Source organism: Chelonia mydas, chromosome 11 (assembly GCF_015237465.2).
Source record: "Chelonia mydas isolate rCheMyd1 chromosome 11, rCheMyd1.pri.v2, whole genome shotgun sequence".
In the NCBI taxonomy this organism is placed as follows: Eukaryota; Metazoa; Chordata; order Testudines; family Cheloniidae; genus Chelonia; species Chelonia mydas.
In genome coordinates, this window is record NC_051251.2 from 65,064,738 (window position 1) to 65,086,301 (window position 21,564).

Consider the following 21,564-nt stretch of genomic DNA (forward strand, 5'->3'; position numbering starts at 1 on the left):
ATTAGCCCCGCCCCTGCCCCGAGGCCCCACTCCCACTCACTACATTCCCCCTCCCTCAGTGGTTTTTTCTTGCCCACCCTCACTCACTTTCACTGGGCTGGGGCAGGGGTGCGGGCTCTGGGGTGGGGCTGGGGATGAGGGGTTTGGGGTGCAGGAAGGGGGTCCAGGCTGGGGGGAGGGGCTGAGAGATTCGGAGTGCAGGAGGTGGCTGTGGGTTGAGGCAGGGGTTGGGGTGCAGGGGGGGATGAGGGCTCTGGGCTGGGAAGAGGGGCTTGGGGTGCCGGAGGGGGCTCTGGGTTTAGGGGGGCTCAAGGCTGGGGCTCACCTCAGGTGGCACCCAGTCAGTGGCTCAGCGGGGCTAAGGCAGGCTAGTCCCTACCTGTCCTGGTACCGCACTGTGCCCCGGAAGCAGCCAGCAAGTCCAGCATCTAGGCAGGGGTCCCACGAGTCTCCGAATGCTGCTCTTGCCCTCAGGCACCACCACCCCCAGCTCTCATTGGCTGGGAGTGCAGAGCCAGTACTCAGGGCAGTGGCAGCGCATGGAGCCCCGGGGCTCCCCAACCTAGGCGCCGGACCTGCTGGCCGCTTCTGGGGTGCAGCGCGGTGCCAGGACAGGTAAGGACTAGCCTGCCTTAGCCCCACAGCACCACTGACTGGACTTTTAATGGCCCGGTTGGAGGTGCTGACTGGAGTCGCCAGGTTCCCTTTTTGACCAGGTGTTCCCGTCGAAAACCGGACACCCGGTCACCCTATGATTAGGATATATTTCCTCTCATAGTCTAGCAACAATGGTGGTAGTTAGTCCTGCATGTGTGTAACGCTGATAGACCCCGGTCATCAGCGGGCGGGATCGAACCGGGGACCTCCGGAGCTTAGTGAGTGAGCCTCTGCTGCATGAGCTAAAAGGCAACTGGCCGTTAGCTAAGGCTATAGAGCAGACTCAATCTCTCTCTCTCTAAGTGGTCTCGGTGCCACAAGATGGGACAGAACACCACACCCAGAAGGTGTGTGGGTTACATGTGCACTGATACTTTTTGGTATTCTAATAAATGCCTCAAAATGGCCACGATACTGTATTTATATTCGAACATGTACACTTGTTATTTCTCATTAAATTCCAAAAATGCAAAATTTATCTTTGGGAGACATATGAGGGAATAAACTTAACCAGTGCTCATAAATATCAAGAAGAATCCATGGTAGATGCATAACAAGGTATACTTGTTTTTGCCTGAAGCTACTTTGGGAGTTTCCACTATTATATTACAGGAGTAGCGTTCTGTCTGTGAAAATGTCCTACACAAATTATACCAATCATTGGGAAATCCCATTTGATTAAAGGGGGGGGAATAGAAAGTGAAGAGACTGATATAAACAAATGCAAGTCTTATCAGAAAAGGAATGGATATAATGAATTCCAATGCATAAATAATATCTTCAAGGGTGCTTATGCTATCCGTCAAAATACTAGGATGGATTTGTAACAATACATCTGAATTTCCTGGCAATTATAGTTATATCCATATAGCATTTGGCTTCAATTTAATTTTCTCAATTCCCCTCCCCCCCAGAAGTAAAATAAAAAGAAATCTCAATGATCAAAGGTATAAAACAGAATTTTCAGTTCTATTTCTGGCCTCCTTTTCAGTCCACGCCAATTGTACTGGATGGGTGGCAAATTTGGGGAGGGAATGTGGTTAAGGGAGGAGTTATAATACTAAAAATTGCCATGAAGAAGTCTATTCTTTATAAGGAATAGATGTACCTATTTGGCTAAAGCAAACCTTCATTCAACACTCAAACCAATCTGGTTTTGGTGTTTGAAAATTTTTCATTCCCAAGTCCCTTTGCACTTCCTGTTTCGAGACAGAACTGTAACTAGATGTGCTTCAGTACCAGACAAAAGGCTTTTCTTATGCTCTCTCCAGCCTTACCAGAAAGAAGAAATACAAAAATCTTAATCTTGTGAGTCTTTCAGGCCAATTTTGCAGACTAAATAGGTTCAGATTATTTGGGCTGAACTTGCATCTGCAGCTAAACATATAAGCAAGGACACTGTTCAGAGCAAAGACTATGTTTCAAAAGACCTGATTTCTGCTCCCTGCTTTGCCAGTGATTTGCTGTGTGACCTGGGACAAATCACTGTAGTTCTGTCTACACTAAAACCTGTTACCATGTTTGTAACCAGGATGTAACATAACTGATTCCAAAAATGGTTTAGGTCCATGGTTAGCACACTGTTCAAAATGGTGAAGAACTGTCTTCATGTGTTTATTTACGTCAATGGGACCACCTAAATGGGTGTATATAATCAGGTTAAACAGTCCTACTTTCTCCCAAATCTCTGTGCAGGAGACCAACCCAAAATTCATTGCATATGTTGCAAGGGTCACTCGATGTCTGAGTGTTCCAGGCACTCCAGCTCCCTTCTACCTATGCCAGCCCTTTCTCAGAATATTTTTGGACAAGCATCCAGGAAGTGGTGAGCTGGTTTAAACACGCAGACATTTCCTTCTGTTGACCGCAGAGGAAACCTCAGTATTCATTTCAGCCAGACAGCTGACCTTGGTGCTGTTGGTGCATTCACAGCTCCCTGAAACCTTGAATGGACATCTAATCCGACAGAAAAGTCAGGACCCTACTCACGATCAAGGAATATATCCAGAGAGAAGGTCCAACTACACCTTCCCCGCCCCCCCCCCCACCTATCAAAGGTCATTTGCCACACATCACATTTTTAAAATATATGGAGGGCTAGATTTTCAAGTTAATTTTCAGTGTTTACGGGAGGACTATGAGAAAACTTGGGACACCCTGCTGGAGAGAACTGAAGTAAAGATGCTGATACATCTTTGGTTTCCTCTCCCCCCCTCCTCACCCTTTCTAACTAAATGCCAATCCATCCCCAGTTACAGATCTATCTTTGCTGTGGGACAGAAACAGTGCTTAAAAGATTACATGAACCAGTGGATGACAGGAATCTGGCTTCTGCGCCGTTTGACAACTTAACAGAGCCAATTCACACAAAGCTGCAATGGTGAGGCAATATTGCACTTTGTCTCCAATTCATCTACATGCAAAGGATATCACTCTCACAAGGAAAACCCCACACATTTACTGGAAATGGGTATTTTAAAGCTAGAATATCCTTTCAATCAATTCTGTGTCTGTTATCCTTACTGAGATTGAGACTATACATATTAATGGCTGCTGGCCCATTTTTGAGGTGACAATACATCTTTTCCTCCTGAAAATCATGATGGGCAGGTAGACTGACAATTTGCTTCTAGAATTTACACAGTTCACTGAGAAAGGTTATTAAACTAAGCAGCCTAGGGCCTATCTAAAGCCCACTGAAATCAGTGGAAAGGCTCCTAGTGACTTCAATTGGCTTTGGATCAGGCCCAGAGTTGACAAGTAAAAGATAGATCTGGCTGCAGCTGCATTGGTGAATTGCTAGATTAGAACTCATCCCCTCCAGCCCACTTATTTCTCTGCTGCTTTCTTCTGACCAACCTACACAGGTGTTAAATCCAGAAGAGACCATTATGATAATCTAGTCTGGCCTCCTGCATAACAGGTTGTAGAACCTCATCCAGTAATTTCTGCATTACACCCACAACTTTTGGTAGAACTAGAGCATATCATTTAGAAAGACAAGGAGTCTTGATTTAAAGACTTCATCTGATGGATAATCTACCATCTCACTAGGTAAACTGTTCCAATGGTTAATTGCTCGCACAGTTAAAAAGATGAATCATATTTGCAGTCTGAATTTCCTCCTGTTCTTCTTCCTATTGTCTTCTCTCCTCCTGCTTGACCATCTCTTTTGTCTCCTTCTCTCAGTCCTCGACCCAGTGCCCTGCTCTTGAACCTGCCTTGCTCTCCTTGTTCGCCAGATGACCTCCCCTCTTTACCCTCAAATTCCTCCTCAAAACTCTGCTTCTTCCACAAGGCCTTCCAATAAATGAGGTGTTTACACGAAAAAAATCCAAGGGCTATCTGGTAATTTGACCGTCAAGCATGTAGCATGATTGTTTTGCATGCACCTTTATCGTATGCATGAGGTTACATTTGGACTATACTGACTGCATCTAATTTAGACCCTGATGCTGCAAGGATCAGACCTTAGACTACAAGATAGTTGGGACAGCAAGCATATTTAATCTGTGGTGCTTGATCAATAATACATAGTAATATAACTAATAGCCTGTGCCATTTTCTTTCTTCCACTAGGGTGCCTGTGTGTTTGTTCAGTCATCTGCAGTGGATGTCTCCAGTTCCCAGACATTCTCCACACTCCTTTGTGTGAGACACAGCAGTGCTTCAGTTGAGTGCTTTGTTAGCCAGCAGTGCAAAGAGTTTCAGGATGTGTGCGTTAATTAAAGGTGTCTATTGAACTTGACTGAGCAGAAACAGGATGTGCAGAAACCATAACCACAGAAGAGTAATTCAAGATTAATATGGTCTTGAGTGACTGAAGCACTCTCTGCATTATTCCTACAGAACCATCTGTAGGGGGCTGTCTACTAAGCCTATGACTAAAATGGTCTTTGGTGATAAATTAACGCTCACCCTTTGTCCCTTGTTGGCTTCTGTTTCTCCATTAGCATATCTTATTTCTCACCTCCCGCAGACTTCCTTGGGTTACTGACGAAGTACCTCTTAAGACCCACCTGAGCTACCCTGTACTGTCAGCTAGATGTATCTGCACAGGATTGTTTAGAGTGTATGAAGTCCTGAGACCTAAAAGTTAAAATGAAATAAGTTGCAAAATAACAAGAAATAAGAGTTTAAAAAAAACACTATGGCATATTGGTTTGCATTTTTGTAATCAACCGTGTGTGTTATAAGCAGGGTTTGGAGGGAGTCTAAGACAAGTTGTTTAAGGAAATGATTGGCATGTTTTTACTGTGAAGGTTGAGGGGAAATTGTATTTGTGCTAATTTTTACTGCACGTAAGGCTTCACGAACTTTACAAGTCAGAACTTGTATGAAAACTTGTTTCATCCAGTTTTGTTGAACCAAAATCTGGTCTTTGCCTGCATCACTATGTTTTGACATTCTTCTTGAATTTTTCTCTGAACGTTACACACTTGAAAGTGAGGGATTAGTCGCTTTGGCCAGAGACATGCATTGAGTAGGCGGGCACAGTGCAACCCTCCTCTGCCAACAAACCTCCATCAGGACCTGCCAGCACCTGCTTTCCATGTTATCCCACGACCATTTCTTCTCTTTTTAATAACTTGCTCCACCGCGAATGTCTCGAAAAATGATTATCTGCATTATCTGTTGTGGACTTAACGGCTGACATGTCTGGAAGGAAGCCTCTGCTTACCAGGGTATCGAACTGAGTTTGTTAAAAGTTTAGTTCAGATTGAAAAATAATGTGAGACATTTGTTAAAATTACAGTCTTCCCTCAAGGCAACTTCCCTGAGGATGTCAAAAGGTTACACCAGCAAAACCCATTACCCACATGTTCTAAAGAGAATGCATCTTTGGGTAAACCTACACGTCCCTTGGAGCCTTTGCATAAACTGCACTGACTTCAAATAACTCTGTAATACTGAATAGACTCCAAACAGCACCTCAAAGCAATGCATCTTTAAGAGGAAGAAACCAACCAACCGTCTGCATTGAGGGACAATCCAAGGTGCTCAAATACCTTGTTAATGAGTGGGGCATAATACCCGAGATAAATATAGATTCTAAAATTTCTACCAATAATGTAAATTCATACTCAGGGAAGACCACTTGTCCCCAAAAGCACCACATTATATATAAATTCAGACATAACTTTTTAAAATATGCCAATTATTTACTCAGACAAAATACATGGCTCCCTCAGGTGGCTGGGGGCTTGAGCCCAACCCCATTGAACGCTCTTGGTCACCTCGCTGGGGCTCAGCTTGAAAACTCAGAAGTAACACCGTCACCGAACTCCTAACAATTGAATATGTATTTCACTACAACGATGGGTGTACGTTTGCTTCTGGCCAGGCACTAGGGCAGACCAAGGACCTAAGGTGCTGAAGCCAGAGGGAACTGGAAGCTACTATCTAGTGGGGAGATTCACTGACTGCATGACTACACAATACCACAGCTGAGCTTCAAATAAGGAGCCTTGTGGTCCTATCATTAGCAAACAAGCTGAAAGAAGACCTCATTTGGAAAACGATGTTTACGTCCTTTACAGCTAGCATGTTAGAATAGGCAGCTAGGACAAACGGGGGCTAGAGATCACCAGGGAATGCCAGAGTCACCTAATGAAGCCCTCGCCTTTAACTTGAGATGCAACATGAAAATGAGTCTCTCGCTGAGTAATGAGAGAGAAAAAAAGAACTGTTCTTCAACTACAGGGTGCATAAAGGAAATAGACACAGTGATAGGGATCCCCACGGGATAGGGACAGAGCAGGAGTCAGGCCTAATGGTTAGAATGAGAGCTGCTAGCCAGGAACTGGAGCCCATGGTCAGAGCTGGAGTTAGAAGCCAGAGCCCAGCATCCAAACTGGAGTCAGAGGCCATATGCCAGAGCCAAGGGTCAGAGCTGAAGTAAGAGATCAGGAACCGGAGCCAAGGATCAGAACCAGGTTACCTGGAGTGAGGCAAGGCTGAGGCCAAGGCAGGAGTGGTGCTGAAGCAGGGCTGGAAACAAAGTGGCAGGACTGGGAACAAGCAGGCACAGGAGTTATTGCAGCCATGAAGAATGCTTTGAGCAGCTGCCGCTGGGCTTAAGAGCCAGTCTGCTGACTCTTTCAACCAAACAGGTGGCATAGCCAACGAGGCAGCCGATTACAGGCCAGCTGTGCTCGTTAGGTTGCCTGGAGACTGGCTCTGCTGCAGGCCCTGCTTTCTGACAGACAGGCGCTGCTTCAAGACAAATCACAATAGCAGCAATCTAAATCAAGGACATATGTACTGAAGAGCTGAAGCCCTCTCTCAGAATGGGCAAATCAGTTCAAGTTAAATGAAAAGTGACCTCCACTTTCTCCTAAAACTTGAAAAGAACCTAAACTGAATCTTCTGACAAGCAAAAGGATTTGGGGAAACTGCAGTATTTTTTTTAAAAAAAGGAGGACTTGTGGCACCTTAGAGACTAACAAATGTATTTGAGCATAAGCTTTCGTGAGCTACAGCTCACTTCATCGGATGTAGTCTCTAAGGTGCCACAAGTACTCCTTTTCTTTTTGCGAATACAGATTAACACAGCTGCTACTCTGAAACCCGTATTTTTTAAGTTTTCTAGACTTCTGGATGTCCTTGTTCTGGCTGGTACTGGAAGCACATCTCTCTGCATTGTACTTCTACCCTACCTATAGTAGAAAACACCTCCAATTTTGAGGTGTCCAGTCTAGTTTTGTAGACTCACAAAGTTTAGACGGTTCTGCTAAGTCTCCAAATTTTTATCTACAAGAACTTCCAAATATCCTGAGATTCAACCTTCGCTAGTCTTCATTTTTCTCCTTAATTTCCCCACACCCGTCAGTATGATGATACAGATCAGTTCCCTGCGCAAACTCCTGCCTAAGTGGCTTTGGCAACATTAGGTTACTGGACAGAGCATACAGAAGCATATTATCATCAACACAAATCATCAGGGTTCAAACTTACCGTCAGAAAACAGTAACAGTCAGTGGAAGAGTGTGGATTGGATTTTTCAAAAGTACTGAACATTGGTAGAACTCAGCTTCCATTGAAGTCAATGAGTTCGGCCAAAACACAGTGCTTTTGAATATCCCAGAGTATGCAGACGACTGTACAGTTCCATCTGACATCTCAGTAGATTTTTTTCCCCTCTAGTCATAATAAAGGAGACAAAGGGCAAAATGCCTCTGCAACATGGTCAAGAGCCATGAAGCGGAATTGGTTTCACACAGGCAGGGTGTTGCATGTGAAATGAATGATTTAGAACACCCTTCCAGTTCAAATAAAAATTCAGTTATTGGTAAGTCTTTGCTCAAAAGCACCAATAATTTACATGGCATTTTTCCAGCATGTTACTTCACTTCATAGTATGAAAAAATGTCTGTACACAATAAGAGAAAGTAAGTCAACATGATGGCACGATTTGCTAATGCTCTGAACCTGCACAATTGCTGATGTTTATGGTAATCCTTCATCTTTTGGTAATTATTGTAGTTCAAAAAGAAAAGGAGTACTTGTGGCACCTTAGAGACTAACCAATTTATTTGAGCATAAGCTTTCGTAAGCTACAGCTCACATCATCTGATGAAGTGAGCTGTAGCTCACGAAAGCTTATGCTCAAATAAATTGGTTAGTCTCTAAGGTGCCACAAGTACTCCTTTTCTTTTTGTGAATACAGACTAACACGGCTGTTACTCTGAAACCTATTGTAGTTCAGTATTTTGCAATTACCACCATTGAAACTTATTAATTTCTTACAATTTGCAACAAAATGTTATTGGCTTATGATTATGTATTTGCAGGTCTCATGGCTCTGTGACTAGAATCCCTTTTAACAAATAAAAATCTTGTATTTCCACTCATATAAAACAAACTGAAGAATCCAAGTCTGAAGTAAGGTTAGTTCAAGTTATTTGCTATTTCTAATCGAATATTGAAAAAGCTTTGGAAAATAACTGCAGAGTAACACGAGAGAGAAAGAGAGAGTGAAGAATTAGTGAGTGAGTGAAGAATTAGCAAGGCAGTGTACTTTGTGGATTGTAAATTAATTCAGTCTAATTTGTATTCTATAGTAACATCTTGGTGTGCAGGGTTTAACCATCTTGTAAATAAATCAAGCACTGTAAAACAGTAGGAAATACTTTACACACACACACACAAGAATGGCTCCATCCCTGGCCAACAGGCAATCCATCTTTTATTATAATGATGTGATTTAACATTATAAATTGACTTGAAGAAATCTATCCAAACAGATTTGACCCCCATGAATAGCCACAACACAACTACACTAGCAACACCTTTTCCATTGTATGCAACAATTGTAGCTTCTTCATCTTTCCACAGATCAAAAAGTGAAGGCTAGGGCCACAGAGACCGATGTGATGTTGAGACTTTAAAATTAAATACACTTTGTCATGTATATTGTCTACATTTAATAAGAGGGGCAAATCCTGCAACCGCATTAAGGCAAAATGGAAGAAAGTCTGCACTCTTTCGTCCACACTTATTGTATGTTAAATATGAATGAATTATTGAGAAATTATTTACTGAGTCTTAAACACTGCATCTTACATACTTTTAAAGCTCAATGAATGAATTTTTAATAATAAATAGATAATTAATTTATAATAACTTATTAAATCTATATTAAATCCTCCTTTGAGGCAACTGAATTAACAAACGAGACTGGAGGGATGAACAGTGCAGCCATGCCCCAACAAAGTCACTTTTTTCACTGCACTTTTTCACTATACACGGAAGTTCACTATTACCAGAATTGTAATTCATACACTGCAATTTACTGGAAGAATTTCAAGCTTCGAATCAACCTCACTCTTATTGGAGTTTACCTATATCGGAAATCACCAGAAGCATGTCTCACTGGATGTGTACACACACACCATGATGACAAAAGCAGTGACTGCGATAAGTCATATAAATAAGAGTAAGAAATGCCAAAGATAAGGTTGCACGTTGCTTATCAGTTTTCAGTTGCTCAGAACTTTTTGGAACTCACTTTTTCAGCTGAAATTTACCAGGCTTGCTCCCTGCTTGTCGTCGTCTTCTTTTTTTTTGTTAAAGTTTGAGAAAAAATAGTTCAGTCATTTTCAAATACTTGGAGAGTTTTAAAACAAATACAATTTTCCTCTCCTGAAACAATTTTTGCAACCTACTTTATCAGACTAGCTCTGCGGCTGAAACGGTTTGTGGCAGAGAGATGAAATTTGGGTATGGAAATAACCTTCATTGAGGAGAGATGCCTCTGAGCGTGCTGATGTAATTTGGTTGTGATTTGACTGAGAACTGTACATTAAGCATGCAGGGTATATTTTGCATTGTGCTTCTCGCAAATCTGAAAAGCAGGCACTCACGAAAGGCTGTGGTGAAGGCGCATGAATAGGTAACCTAGTTACGTAGCGTACTGAAGTTATGATTAGGGAGGGCTATTGCAAGACATGCCAAGATGTTCTGAGGCTAAGCCAAGGGAATTCTGTGGCCCCTGGAATTTGCAAAGGGCACTGTGTTGCAGCACACTTTAGGCTGGGTGATGGGCCACACAGGAATCACTGAGAATGTTGGTCGGTGCAAAAGGATTGCAGAGGCCTGCTTGCATATTTGGTAAGGTCGGGCAGTAGGGAGCACTGCTCTAATGCAGCGGAGGAGCTCTGTACTAGGGAACGCAGGAAGGTGTAGCACACGCTGTGTAAGATTATATTTGATAGACACTATGCAATTATGTCATTAAAGAGCACTGTAACAATTCATTCACACAGGCCGGGCTGTATTAAGGTTGCAACCTTATCTTTGGCATTGCTTACTTTTGAGTGCTTAGCCACACAATCAGGTTTTGCATGCACTGATCATGATCATCTACTATAGGGGGAAGCTGTCTATCAGGAAGAGTAGCGAAAGTCCCAAATTGCCTCAGTTCATTGCATTGCACTCCTTTACTTTACTCACCATAGTGCCAAATCTACTGCCTTATTCTAACTTTGAGCATCTGGCCTTTTTACAGGGGTCTCAAGGCAGTGGGGAGTGGGAATGTAATTCTCCCTTCTGCAGGCAGCTACTGCTGCATCTAATGGAGCCCCTCCTCTCTCCCTTCATATTAGGCTGTTGCTGTTGGAAGCTCCTCTGAGGAGCAATCCCCCCGCCTGGTTTCTACGCTTCCTCTGATCGGCTTCAAGCCCGCATAAGCAGTGGCTCATGCAGAGCGCCCATAGGGATAGAATTCATAGCCCACAGTGGGTTTCAGTGTGTCTATATACAAGTCCCGCTAAACTCATTACTATTAGTTATCTACATTATACTAGCGCCTAGAGTCTAAACCCAATATCAGAACCCCATTGTGGCAGGCATCATGCACCCACACAGATGGAGACTGTCTCTGCCTTAAAGAGATTACTGTGTAAATATGCAAGACAGATAAAAGCGTGGGAGAGGAAAAAGCAGCACCAGGAGGGAAGTGACAGGCCCAAGGTCACCTACAAGGCCAGTTGCAGAGCTAAGAATAGAACCAGGTCTCTTGAGTCCCAAACCAGTGCTCTATCCACTAGATCAACCCGCCTCTCATGAGAAACATGACTTTATCTGTCACTCTGCTTTATTCTAGAGGGATAAAAGTGTGACCTCAACCATCAAATCCATAGAAGTCAGGACCAAAAATAGTTTTTCTATTCTTTTTCAATATTTAAAAATACAATCAGTGCCCTGAATTGATCTGTCCTGCGACTGTATTAGAAAGTCTCTCTGGAATAGTATATTTTACCCATCAAGAGGTAGGTTTATAGTTTTATACTCACAAATAAATCTTATTTTCCCCCCCGGTAGTAAATTTTTATGGGGAGAGTTGTTTGTGGGGCCTTTTTGGTTTTTTTCACACTCTTTCAGGAATGGCTGTAGTTATTCTATAAATAACTGGAACATATGGAATGCTTTACTCCAAGCACTGGAACAGAGTGCTATAAACATGACGAGCACTCAGAGTTTATTAGAGGTGGGTTTCCCTTCCCCTCTCATGTGTTCTGTACTACTGACTTACTGTGAAATTCTAATGAAATCACACTGTGTAGGCGGTTATGAAACAGCTATGAAAGGATTTGCCTGCATTACAAAGGGTTTACTGTTAATTAGTTCTTGTATACATACACTGTATATAAAAACAATCTTTTGTTTGTGAAGGGATGATTAGTTGGGAAAGTGTGCTTTGTTAATAGGAAGAAAGTATGAGGATATTGTAATTTGAGTTAATAACTACACATCGTTTTATGTAACCACTTCACAGCAGGGGACCAGGCTAATTAGCTTCTGTTGGTTAAAAGAAAACGTGAAGCCCATATAGTTAGGGTATAAATCAATACAGGTTTATTCAGGGAACATCTTAAGGTGCTGTTTCCTTGCCGTTCCCTCCCTGATTACATCTTCAGTTTTATGATAGATCTCAGACCAGAAAAATTGCAGCTTCACCCCTTACTTAAGGAATTATTTTCCTTTGAATTATAGCTTGAATGCTTCATCTGAAAGTTTAAATACTGGCAACTTAGTGAAACCTAGATATTCCACACAAAGATGGACTACAAGCCATCAGGAACAGTATCCCCGATAATGTCACGGCAAACCTGGTGACTGAACTTCGTCACTTTGTCCTCACCCATAACTATTTCACATTTGGGGACAATGTATACCTTCAAATCAGCGGCACTGCTATGGGTACCCGCATGGCCCCACAGTATGCCAACATTTTTATGGCTGACTTAGAACAACGCTTCCTCAGCTCTCGTCCCCTAATGCCCCTACTCTACTTGTGCTACATTGATGACATCTTCATCGTCTGGACCCATGGAAAAGAAGCCCTTGAGGAATTCCACCATGATTTCAACAATTTCCATCCCACCATCAACCTCAGCCTGCACCAGTCCGCACAAGAGATCCACTTCCTGGACACTATGGTGCTAATAAGCGATAGTCACATAAACACCACCCTATACCGGAAACCTACTGACCGCTATACTTACCTACATGCCTCCAGCTTTCATCCAGACCACACCACACAATCCATCGTTTACAGCCAAGCTCTACGATACAACCGCATTTGCTCCAACCCCTCAGACAGAAACAAACACCTACAAGATCTCGATCAAGCATTCTTACAACTAAAATACTCACCTGCTGAAGTGAAGAAACAGGTTGACAGAGCCCGAAGAGTACCCAGAAGTCACCTACTACAGGACAGGCCCAACAAAGAAAATAAAAGAACGCCACTCGCCGTCACCTTCAGCCCCCAAATAAAACCTCTCCAATGCATCATCAAGGATCTATAACCTATCCTGAAGGACGACCCATCACTCTCACAAATCTTGGGAGACAGGCCAGTCCTTGCCTACAGACAGCCCCCCAACCTGAAGCAAATACTCACCAGCAACCACACACCACACAACAGAACCACTAACCCAAGAACCTATCCTTGCAACAAAGCCCGTTGCCACCTGTGTCCACATATCTATTCAGGGGACACCATCATAGGGCCTAATCACATCAGCCACACTATCAGAGGCTCGTTCACCTGCACATCTACCAATGTGATATATGCCATCATGAGCGTGCAATGCCCCTCTGCCAAGTACATTGGTCAAACTGGGCAGTCTCTACGTAAAAGAATAAATGGACACAAATCAGACGTCAAGAATTATAACATTCAAAAACCAGTTGGAGAACACTTCAATCTCTTTGGTTACTCGATTACAGACCTAAAAGTTGCAATTCTTCAACAAAAAAACTTCAGAAACAGACTCCAACGAGAGACTGCTGAATTGGAATTAATTTGCAAACTGGATACAATTAACTTAGGCTTGAATAGAGACTGGGAGTGGATGGGTCATTACACAAAGTAAAACTATTTCCCCTTGTTTAGTCCCCCCCCCATCCCCCACTTTTCCTCAGACGTTCTTGTCAACTGCTGGAAATGGCCCACCTTGATTATCACTACAAAAGGTTCACCCCCTCCCCCCTGCTCTCCTGCTGGTAATAGCTCACCTTAAGTGATCACTCTCGTTACAGGGTGTATGGTAACACCCATTGTTTCATGTTCTCTATGTATATAAATCTCCCCACTGTATTTTCCACTGGATGCATCCGATGAAGTGAGCTGTAGCTCACGAAAGCTTATGCTCAAATAAATTTGTTAGTCTCTAAGGTGCCACAAGTCCTCCTGTTCTTTTTGCTAGATACACATTAACACTACTGAATTTTATCCTGGGCCTGGGTTGGATAACTGAATTGGGCAGTTAATTCTGTGGAAAAAGACCACATCTGTATTGCTGGGCATTGTTTTGTTTGTTTCTTTTAAAAAATAAGATGATGGAGTTTCTCTCTTCAAACTCCCTCTCCCTACCCCCCTTTCAATTACTCCTAAAGTCTCCTCATAATCATTACAGCTGGAATTTTCAAAGGCACCTGAGGAATAGGTCTCAGCTCCTACTGAAATTCAGTTGGAGCTAGGCATATACAGTAGCTCCTTTAGGCTCCCTGGAAAATCCCAGTGTACATCTCTCCATGGTATACATGATTCACCTCTGTTTTCCTCTTGGTTTTCAGGAAAGGATTGGTGTGCAAACATTTCCCAATTAAATTAGCTGAGAATACCAGAGTTCAAAAGCATTCTGATCACGCCCCCTCATTTCCCGCCTCCTCCCCCCTTCTCCCCCCGCCCCAGGCCTGGTATGTACCATATGCTGAGGTTCTGGAGAGCAAGGGGTGATATAGGAATAAACTCTGCCATCTCTGTGCCAGCTAAGGACTCCCCTTTGCTTTAGGAATTCTCAGTTGGCAAGGTCTGTCCTATTTCTGGTTCCTTAGTGTCACTGGAGCAGCTCAAAGAGGCAGAAGCCAGTGAGAGAATCTGCTCCTAAAGTCAGCGTAACACATAAATTACAATCAGATACCACCATGCTAGACATTACTTAAACACAACAGAATGTGTCAGAAACGTGGAGAACTATGGCTTTCCACAGTATTACCAGAACTACAGTGCAGTACCTCCTATCGTTACAAGAGCTGGAATTTGGCAACTAGCCACAAATAAAAGAGATGTTCATTTCTCCCATGAGCTCTAAAAGCTTTTACTGGTTAGTTTAAGGAGACATTTACTCTCTTTATAGTTTGAACTTTTTCCGGTAGTTAACAATGTGGTGAAACCCTTTGCAAAGATAAACTTAATTTATCGAAAACACATTTGGGTCGCTGTGGAACAAAGGATCGGTGTATTTATAGATCTAACAGGCAATCTAACAGCTGTTTGGATATCAATCAACTGGTCTAGAGGAAAGGGGTAAAATATTCCTCCTTTGTAAGTGCCATTCAGATGGAAATGAGAAAATAAAAGCATTTCTAACATCACGTGATGTGGAATTCTACTAGGAAATGTTAGGAGTAAAAATCTTTGAATAAAGGGGTTATAACGTATAACTATTAAAGGCTCTAGACACAAGCTGAAAGAGGGTATGTTTTGAAATTTCACTGCTGGTCTTTTGGAAAACAAGTAGTGTAGCACACATCTGATTCATCTTTATTAAACACGACAGTAAAAATTCCTTTGCTATCCTACCAGACTCTTGCAAAAGTCTTCAGGCCAATGGATCATGGCAAAAACAATTTGCAAATTGCAAAACTGGAAAGAAAAACAACATTGCTTTGAAAATGGAAGCAGATGAAGGAAGCGAGAAATATTTCATTTGTCTGCATTACAGACTTTGTTCTCATCTTCTGCTGGCTGGTTGAACAACAGAGCACTCTGCCTCTCAATCCAGTACTGATTCAAGTCAATGTGCAGCAATAGTGAAGGTGCAGACTAGACATTAATGACCTGAAGTAGGTCATGGTGGATAAAAGATAGCTAGAGGAATATGTAAAGCGTTCCATTTAAAGTGAACTAGACACACTTTGGTTTTTACCACTTGCATCACACAGAAAATATACCATTTTTGCCAGTGCACCTTTGCTTATTTTTTTGTCCCAAACAAAGGGCGTAATTTAAAAATGGATAATTAAAAAACAAAAACAAATATAGGTTTGGGAGCCATAAACTGGCTCTGAAATTTCTTACATAGGTTTGAAAGTGACAGAACATACACATCTTAAAATTTAATCACATTTACATGGCCATCATTGGCACAAAATAAGTGTAGCAAAGCTGTCAGTTCTAAAGGAAACATTCTTTCTTTGAAATGGTTCTCCAGATTCCATAATTGAGGGTCACTTATTACTCATACTGAATGGAGCAGGACATGCCTCATTTGAATGGATTAAAACACCTACTTTAATTTTCACACCCACACACCCCTCAGTAGTCTGTTTTACTGACTTGACATTAGATCACAGATTCAGAGAGATGAATTCACTCATCTACACTTCTTACAATAAAAGGATCTGACAGTGCATTATTCGTTTTAAGGTCTTGAAAAATGACAGCATACTAGCAACTATCATCTGTAGCATACTTCCACATTAGTGTTTGCAGTGTTGTTGTAACCATGTTGGCCCCAGGATATTGGCAAGACTATGTGGGTGAGGTAATATCTTTTACTGGTCTGACTTCTGTTGGTGAAAGAGACAAGCGTTCAAGCCTGTCCCAGACCTGAAGAACAGCTCTATGTAAACTCAAAATGTCTCTTTCAGCAACAGAAGTTGGGCCAATAAACACAATAAACAGAAGTTGGGCCAATACCTCATCCACCTTGTCTCTCACATATTTCATTACTCATTTTGCGACATAAATTTAGGATCTGATCTAACAGACAATGACATTAATGAGAGTGTTTCCATTGATTTCAATGTGCACTGGATCTTGGAGATTTAAGTAAGTTTCTAGACAATAAATCCATTTTCTGAATTCAAAGTTAAGCTTACAAGTCTGCCAGTTAAATCAAACAATGAATAGTCGGATGTGCTCTCTCCCTATTGTGCTAACAATATCAAGCAGCTTTACTTAAAATATGTATACTGGAGACCACAGCTGATGTACGCGACTGGCATGATGTCATTACTTACCAATAACGGTTCCAATACAAAGCATTTACCATATTATTAAGATTTTGTTTATTCCATTCTCATTTTAAAATACAATATTGCAAATAATTAAAAAACACAACTAAGGCCGCAATCATGCAAATCACTTAAGCACGTCCTTAACTTTAACCATGTGTGTAGTTCTGTTGAAGCTGTTTAGGTTAAGCATGTGCTAAAATGCTTTGCTCATTTGAGGCCAAAGGGCTTGATCCAAAGCTTTGTGAAGTCAATGAAGTCAAGATTTTCAGACGTGCCTGTTGATTTGGGGCACCTCAGCTTTTGGTGCACAGTCTGAGATTCTTTAAGAGGCCCTCATTTTCAGAGTCTTAAGCTGGGCCTTTAAAAACTGAGGCACCCATGATCACCAGGCACGTCTGAAAATCTGGACCTCTTCCCATTCACTGCATTGGGCTTTGGAACAAATATTAACGGATCTTGCCATTTAAGATTTGGCTAGCATTTCTAGTTGTATGTTTTTCATACCACTCTCCCTTGAGCATAAACACTATCAGTCAACAACTAGAAAATAAGGAGTTTCATGTTGAATAGGTAACCTCGAGGCATGGAAACATTTTTTAAAAAAACATTCAGCTCCTCTGAGCTTCATCATATTAATCTTCTGGTATCATTGTAAGGAAATGTTCAAGACAAACCAAGGAGAACCAGCTAGAATGTTTTATGAGGTGAAGTTGGTTGAAAGGAAAAAATCCTAGTCAGGGTCTAGACCCTGAGAGCCTGGAGGCTATACTAACCAGTTTGAATTGACAATAAATACAATGAAAAAAAATATATAGGACATGAATGGGATATAACAAAGGGGAACACAGAGGCCTAACTTAAACTCAAACATATGTAGATTCTTCCTACATAAATTTGGCTTGGTCATCATGGATGCATTTGAGACCAAACCTGATGCAAGGAGAGACTGAATTTCTCAACTTCCAGTGCCATTTTTGAATGCCAAATTAACAATGAAGTAGCTACAGCTGGTCAACAATTTTTGAGATTTTTCTTTGGTCGAAAAATAGTTTTGTCTGTGTTGCAATGTTTTATGAACACAGTTTAATTTTGAGGAAACTTAAATTAAAAAAAAAGTTTTTTTCACTTCGTTGTAATTCAATTTTTTTCCATTTTGGCTTTCAAAAACCGAAACTAAATGAAGAACAGGAGGACTTGTGGCACCTTAGAGACGAACAAATTTATTTGAGCATAAGCTTTCGTGAGCTACAGCTCACTTCATCACTCAAATAAATTTGTTAGTCTCTAAGGTGCCACAATTGCTCCTTTTCTTTTTGCGGATACAGACTAACATGGCTGCTACTCTGAAAACTAAATGAGAATCTCAATTAAATGAAACGTTTCGTTTTGTTTAGTTGTGAATTTTTGTTGACAAAACATTTGAAATTGAAAAAAAAAGTCATACAGAATAGCTCTGGGGATTTTGCAACCAATTCTATCAATGGCATAGCTAAATTTTTTTCAAACTGTAAAGCAATCGAAAAGCTGAGTTGTATATCCTATAAATTATGATACACTTTCCACACTCTAATTCATATTTCTAACCCAGCTGGTTAGTACAACTCTGCTATGGTAACTGGGGAAAGATCCTGAGGTACAAGATGGAAAGATGGAGGATGTTACCTAGCATGCTGTGGTAAGGTGGACTGGCGTGTCCATGGATAGTAAATGCAGTCATGACTAGTGGGGCCTCTACACCTGCAGGCAATTACAGAACAGAAAATATCATTCGCCATTCACAGGGACATGCACACACACGCCCTTGCCCACACGTGGAGTATGGGAGGGGGACAGTGGGAGCAAGCACTCAGCAAGTACCTATCCATCAGGCCGATGCAGTCCTCAATACGGGGGCCTATGCACCTGCAGCAAATCCAAATTGAAAAACAGGGAGAGAAAGAGAGAAAAATCCGTTATTTACAGACAGAAAAAACAGGAGTCTCCCCCCTGCCGTGTTCCAAACTGTTAATTATAATTCTAGAAAGACACCCAAGGCATTGTGAAATTACAGCTTGTGACACAAAGTACAGACAGCAGAGAACAATAAAAGCAGCACCAGCAGCATAAGGTTGGACCAATCTTGGCTCGAACAATACTTAAGGCAGGTTTCACCTGCTTACGTGGGAGGCCTAACAATACAGTTGCCTTTTTGGCTGTTGTTTAAAGTATCAGACCAGTGATTACTGCACACAGGCTGCTCATTTGCATGGCTCAAGATCTACAGGAGCTAGGTGGAGAACTATTTTCCTTCATTAATGTTGTTCATACTGTACTCACTCCTAGACAGGGTCATGGCAGAAATATTTTGAGCCCTGTCATTCCCTCATCTCAGGGCAGCTGAGAAGCAGAAGTGGGCAAAGCATGAGGGGGAGTGGAACTTGTCTTTGTCACCCAGTCTTCTTCCATGAAGCTCCTTAGTTGGGATCAAGCCATGGTGGCAGAGGAAGCTTGCTACTTTCCAGAGCATCATCTCACACCAAATCCACGGGGCTCCATCCGCAATGATTTTCCACAGTGTGGCATCTCCTTCTGCAGCCCCAAAGGGAGGGTGAGCTCCAAGAGCAGCAACTAGTAAAGGAGCCCTAAGTAGCATGGTGTTCCCAGAACTGTGCCACCGAGGGCTTCGGGGAACCAGCAACAGGCACAGAGCTTCTGTGAATCCTGGGCAATCGACTGGTTTTGGAAGACCGAACAGCCTTGAGCGAAGCAGATGCTGAACGAGGATTTAAGTCCCGATCCTGCAAACCACTCCTCGTGGGCAAGACTCCTGTGCCCATACGGAGCCCCACTGAAGTCAGTGGGGATCTGCCTCCATTGAGCTGCTTATGGGACAGGGGACCTTATGGAGTTCCCTATCCCCTCAGCAGGAGCAGTCTATGGTGCGGATGGCAGGATTCTTAAATGGAAAGTCAATTGTGGCATGAAGACAGTGCCCAAGATTTTCAGAAAATAGGTGCCTACAAAGTTAAGCTCCTTCTTCAATATTTAGGCACTCAAACAAGCAGCCTGAGTTTCAGAAGTGCTGAACACCCACCAACGCTGCTAGGTCCTTGGGATTCATGAATAGCAAACCATGCATTTAGGTCTTTAAATAAGGGCCAAGGAGCTGGGATTTTCCAAGGAGCTTAAGGGAAGCAACTCTCTGAAAATCCCAGCCTTTCATAGATTCATAGATACTAAGGTCAGAAGTGACCATTATGATCATCTAGTCCGACCTCCTGCACAACGCAGGCCACAGAATTTCACCCACCCACTCCTGCGAAAAACCTCTCATCAATGTCTGAGCTATTGAAGTCCTCAAATGGTGGTTTAAAGACTTCAAGGAGCAGAGAATCCTCCAGCAAGTGACCCGTGCCCCATGCTACAGAGGAAGGCGAAAAACCTCCAGGGCCTCTTCCAATCTGCCCTGGAGGAAGATTCCTTCCCAACCCCAAATATGGCGATCAGCTAAACCCTGAGCATATGGGCAAGATTCACCAGCCAGATACCCCGATACTTTCATTTCTGTTCTGACAGAAGGAGACCTGAGACAGATTTGATGGAGTTTAAATAGGCTCCCATGGGGTCTTCTCTCCGCTTCGCGATCACTTGCCACTTATGAACTCTTACTTCCTTTAAAATAAAATATTTAAATATCAATCTGCCTTTAAAAAATAAATTCACTGATTTCACTGAAGTCCGGTGTCCCTGCCCATTTTATCTCGGGAGGAGCAGTATAACACTGCACCTCAGTTCTTGTTTGCTTACTGACATTTTTATTTTTGCATAAATGCTGTGACAGGCAAACAAAAACAGATCGCAAAGGTTGCCTTAATAATGAACTCAAGCAGAATTCTGTACATGAAGTGGATACACTTAATGGCCGGGTAGCTAGACAGCGTGCATCGTGGCAGGCTTGGATTTAAATACAATTCATACTGTAAAGTACAGAGAACTCTGACAGGCACTTTTGAAATTTCAGCTGTCTTGGGCTTCAAGGGTTTATATTCTGTCCAGCCTCAGGCACATCTGTAACATTTCTTCTTCCCCATATGGCATGCTCAGCAGTTCCCAAAAAAACCAGCTCAGTAACGAAGGAGGCAGAAAAGTTGTTCAGAGCACCCATTCTCTAGCATGACAAAAGCTGCTGAGCTCAGACCCTTGCTATAAATAAAAAGAAGGCCTTCTTCAAATTAGAGGCCTGAAAGCCATTATCAGTTATCAGTATAACTGGCGGCCTACTGTAAAAAAGAGCCTGTTGTCTTGGAGTCATTTTACCTCTCTGTTGCATTTATTCTGTCAAGCTTTTGAAGAATAAGACTTAATCCTGGGGAAACTGTTCTCAAGGCCATTTGGACTTCTCCTGCAGTCTAAACAGCAATGCCATCGATTTTGAGTTAAACATATAACATCTTTAAACCACTGTTCTCTCAATCTCAAAGAGAAGTCCCTCTAGGGGCAGCTTCCGCCACTCTTACCGACGCTGAGTAGTATTTACACCTCAGCTGGGCTCATTAATTTCAAGATAAACACACAAGGAGTAAGGTAGTACTGAACATGAGCAAGTGGCAGAACCTGGTGCTTAGTTCGTAATTTTCCAGAGAACCATCCCCATTTTCCGTCTGAAATCACCAGTCACTTTTATTCTGGAAATAACTGCCTTGGTTGCAGTGTTTCCAGATTGGTTTTAAGACGTACAGACCACGAAAAGCAATACTTTTCCTATGGTACTGATTCGGCCCCAGATTTTCCCTCTCCTGGGAATACTGGGGATCTGGATGTGATTTCATTTCCAGCGTCTCCCTGTAAATGAATTGGTTAGTCAGCACATATACCTGTTTAGATGTGTAGTGA

At 42.3% G+C, this 21,564-nt stretch overlaps 1 protein-coding gene across 6 annotated transcripts in view; it reads right to left on the bottom strand.

The window, feature by feature from the left end:
- Window positions 1-21,564, bottom strand: part of ERBB4 (erb-b2 receptor tyrosine kinase 4) — a 971,255-nt gene that overhangs the window by 187,190 nt on the left and 762,501 nt on the right. For 2 of the 6 annotated variants that reach the window (XM_043525748.1, XM_043525747.1), the window contains exons 16-17: window positions 18,550-18,594; window positions 18,355-18,429 (exon numbers count right to left, since the gene is read on the bottom strand). In XM_043525748.1, coding sequence (XP_043381683.1) covers window positions 18,355-18,429; window positions 18,550-18,594 — 120 coding nt within the window. The remainder of the gene's footprint in view (window positions 1-18,354; window positions 18,430-18,549; window positions 18,595-21,564) is intronic. The other 4 variants (XM_043525750.1, XM_037912404.2, XM_043525751.1 and 1 more) reach the window with 2 other exon arrangements.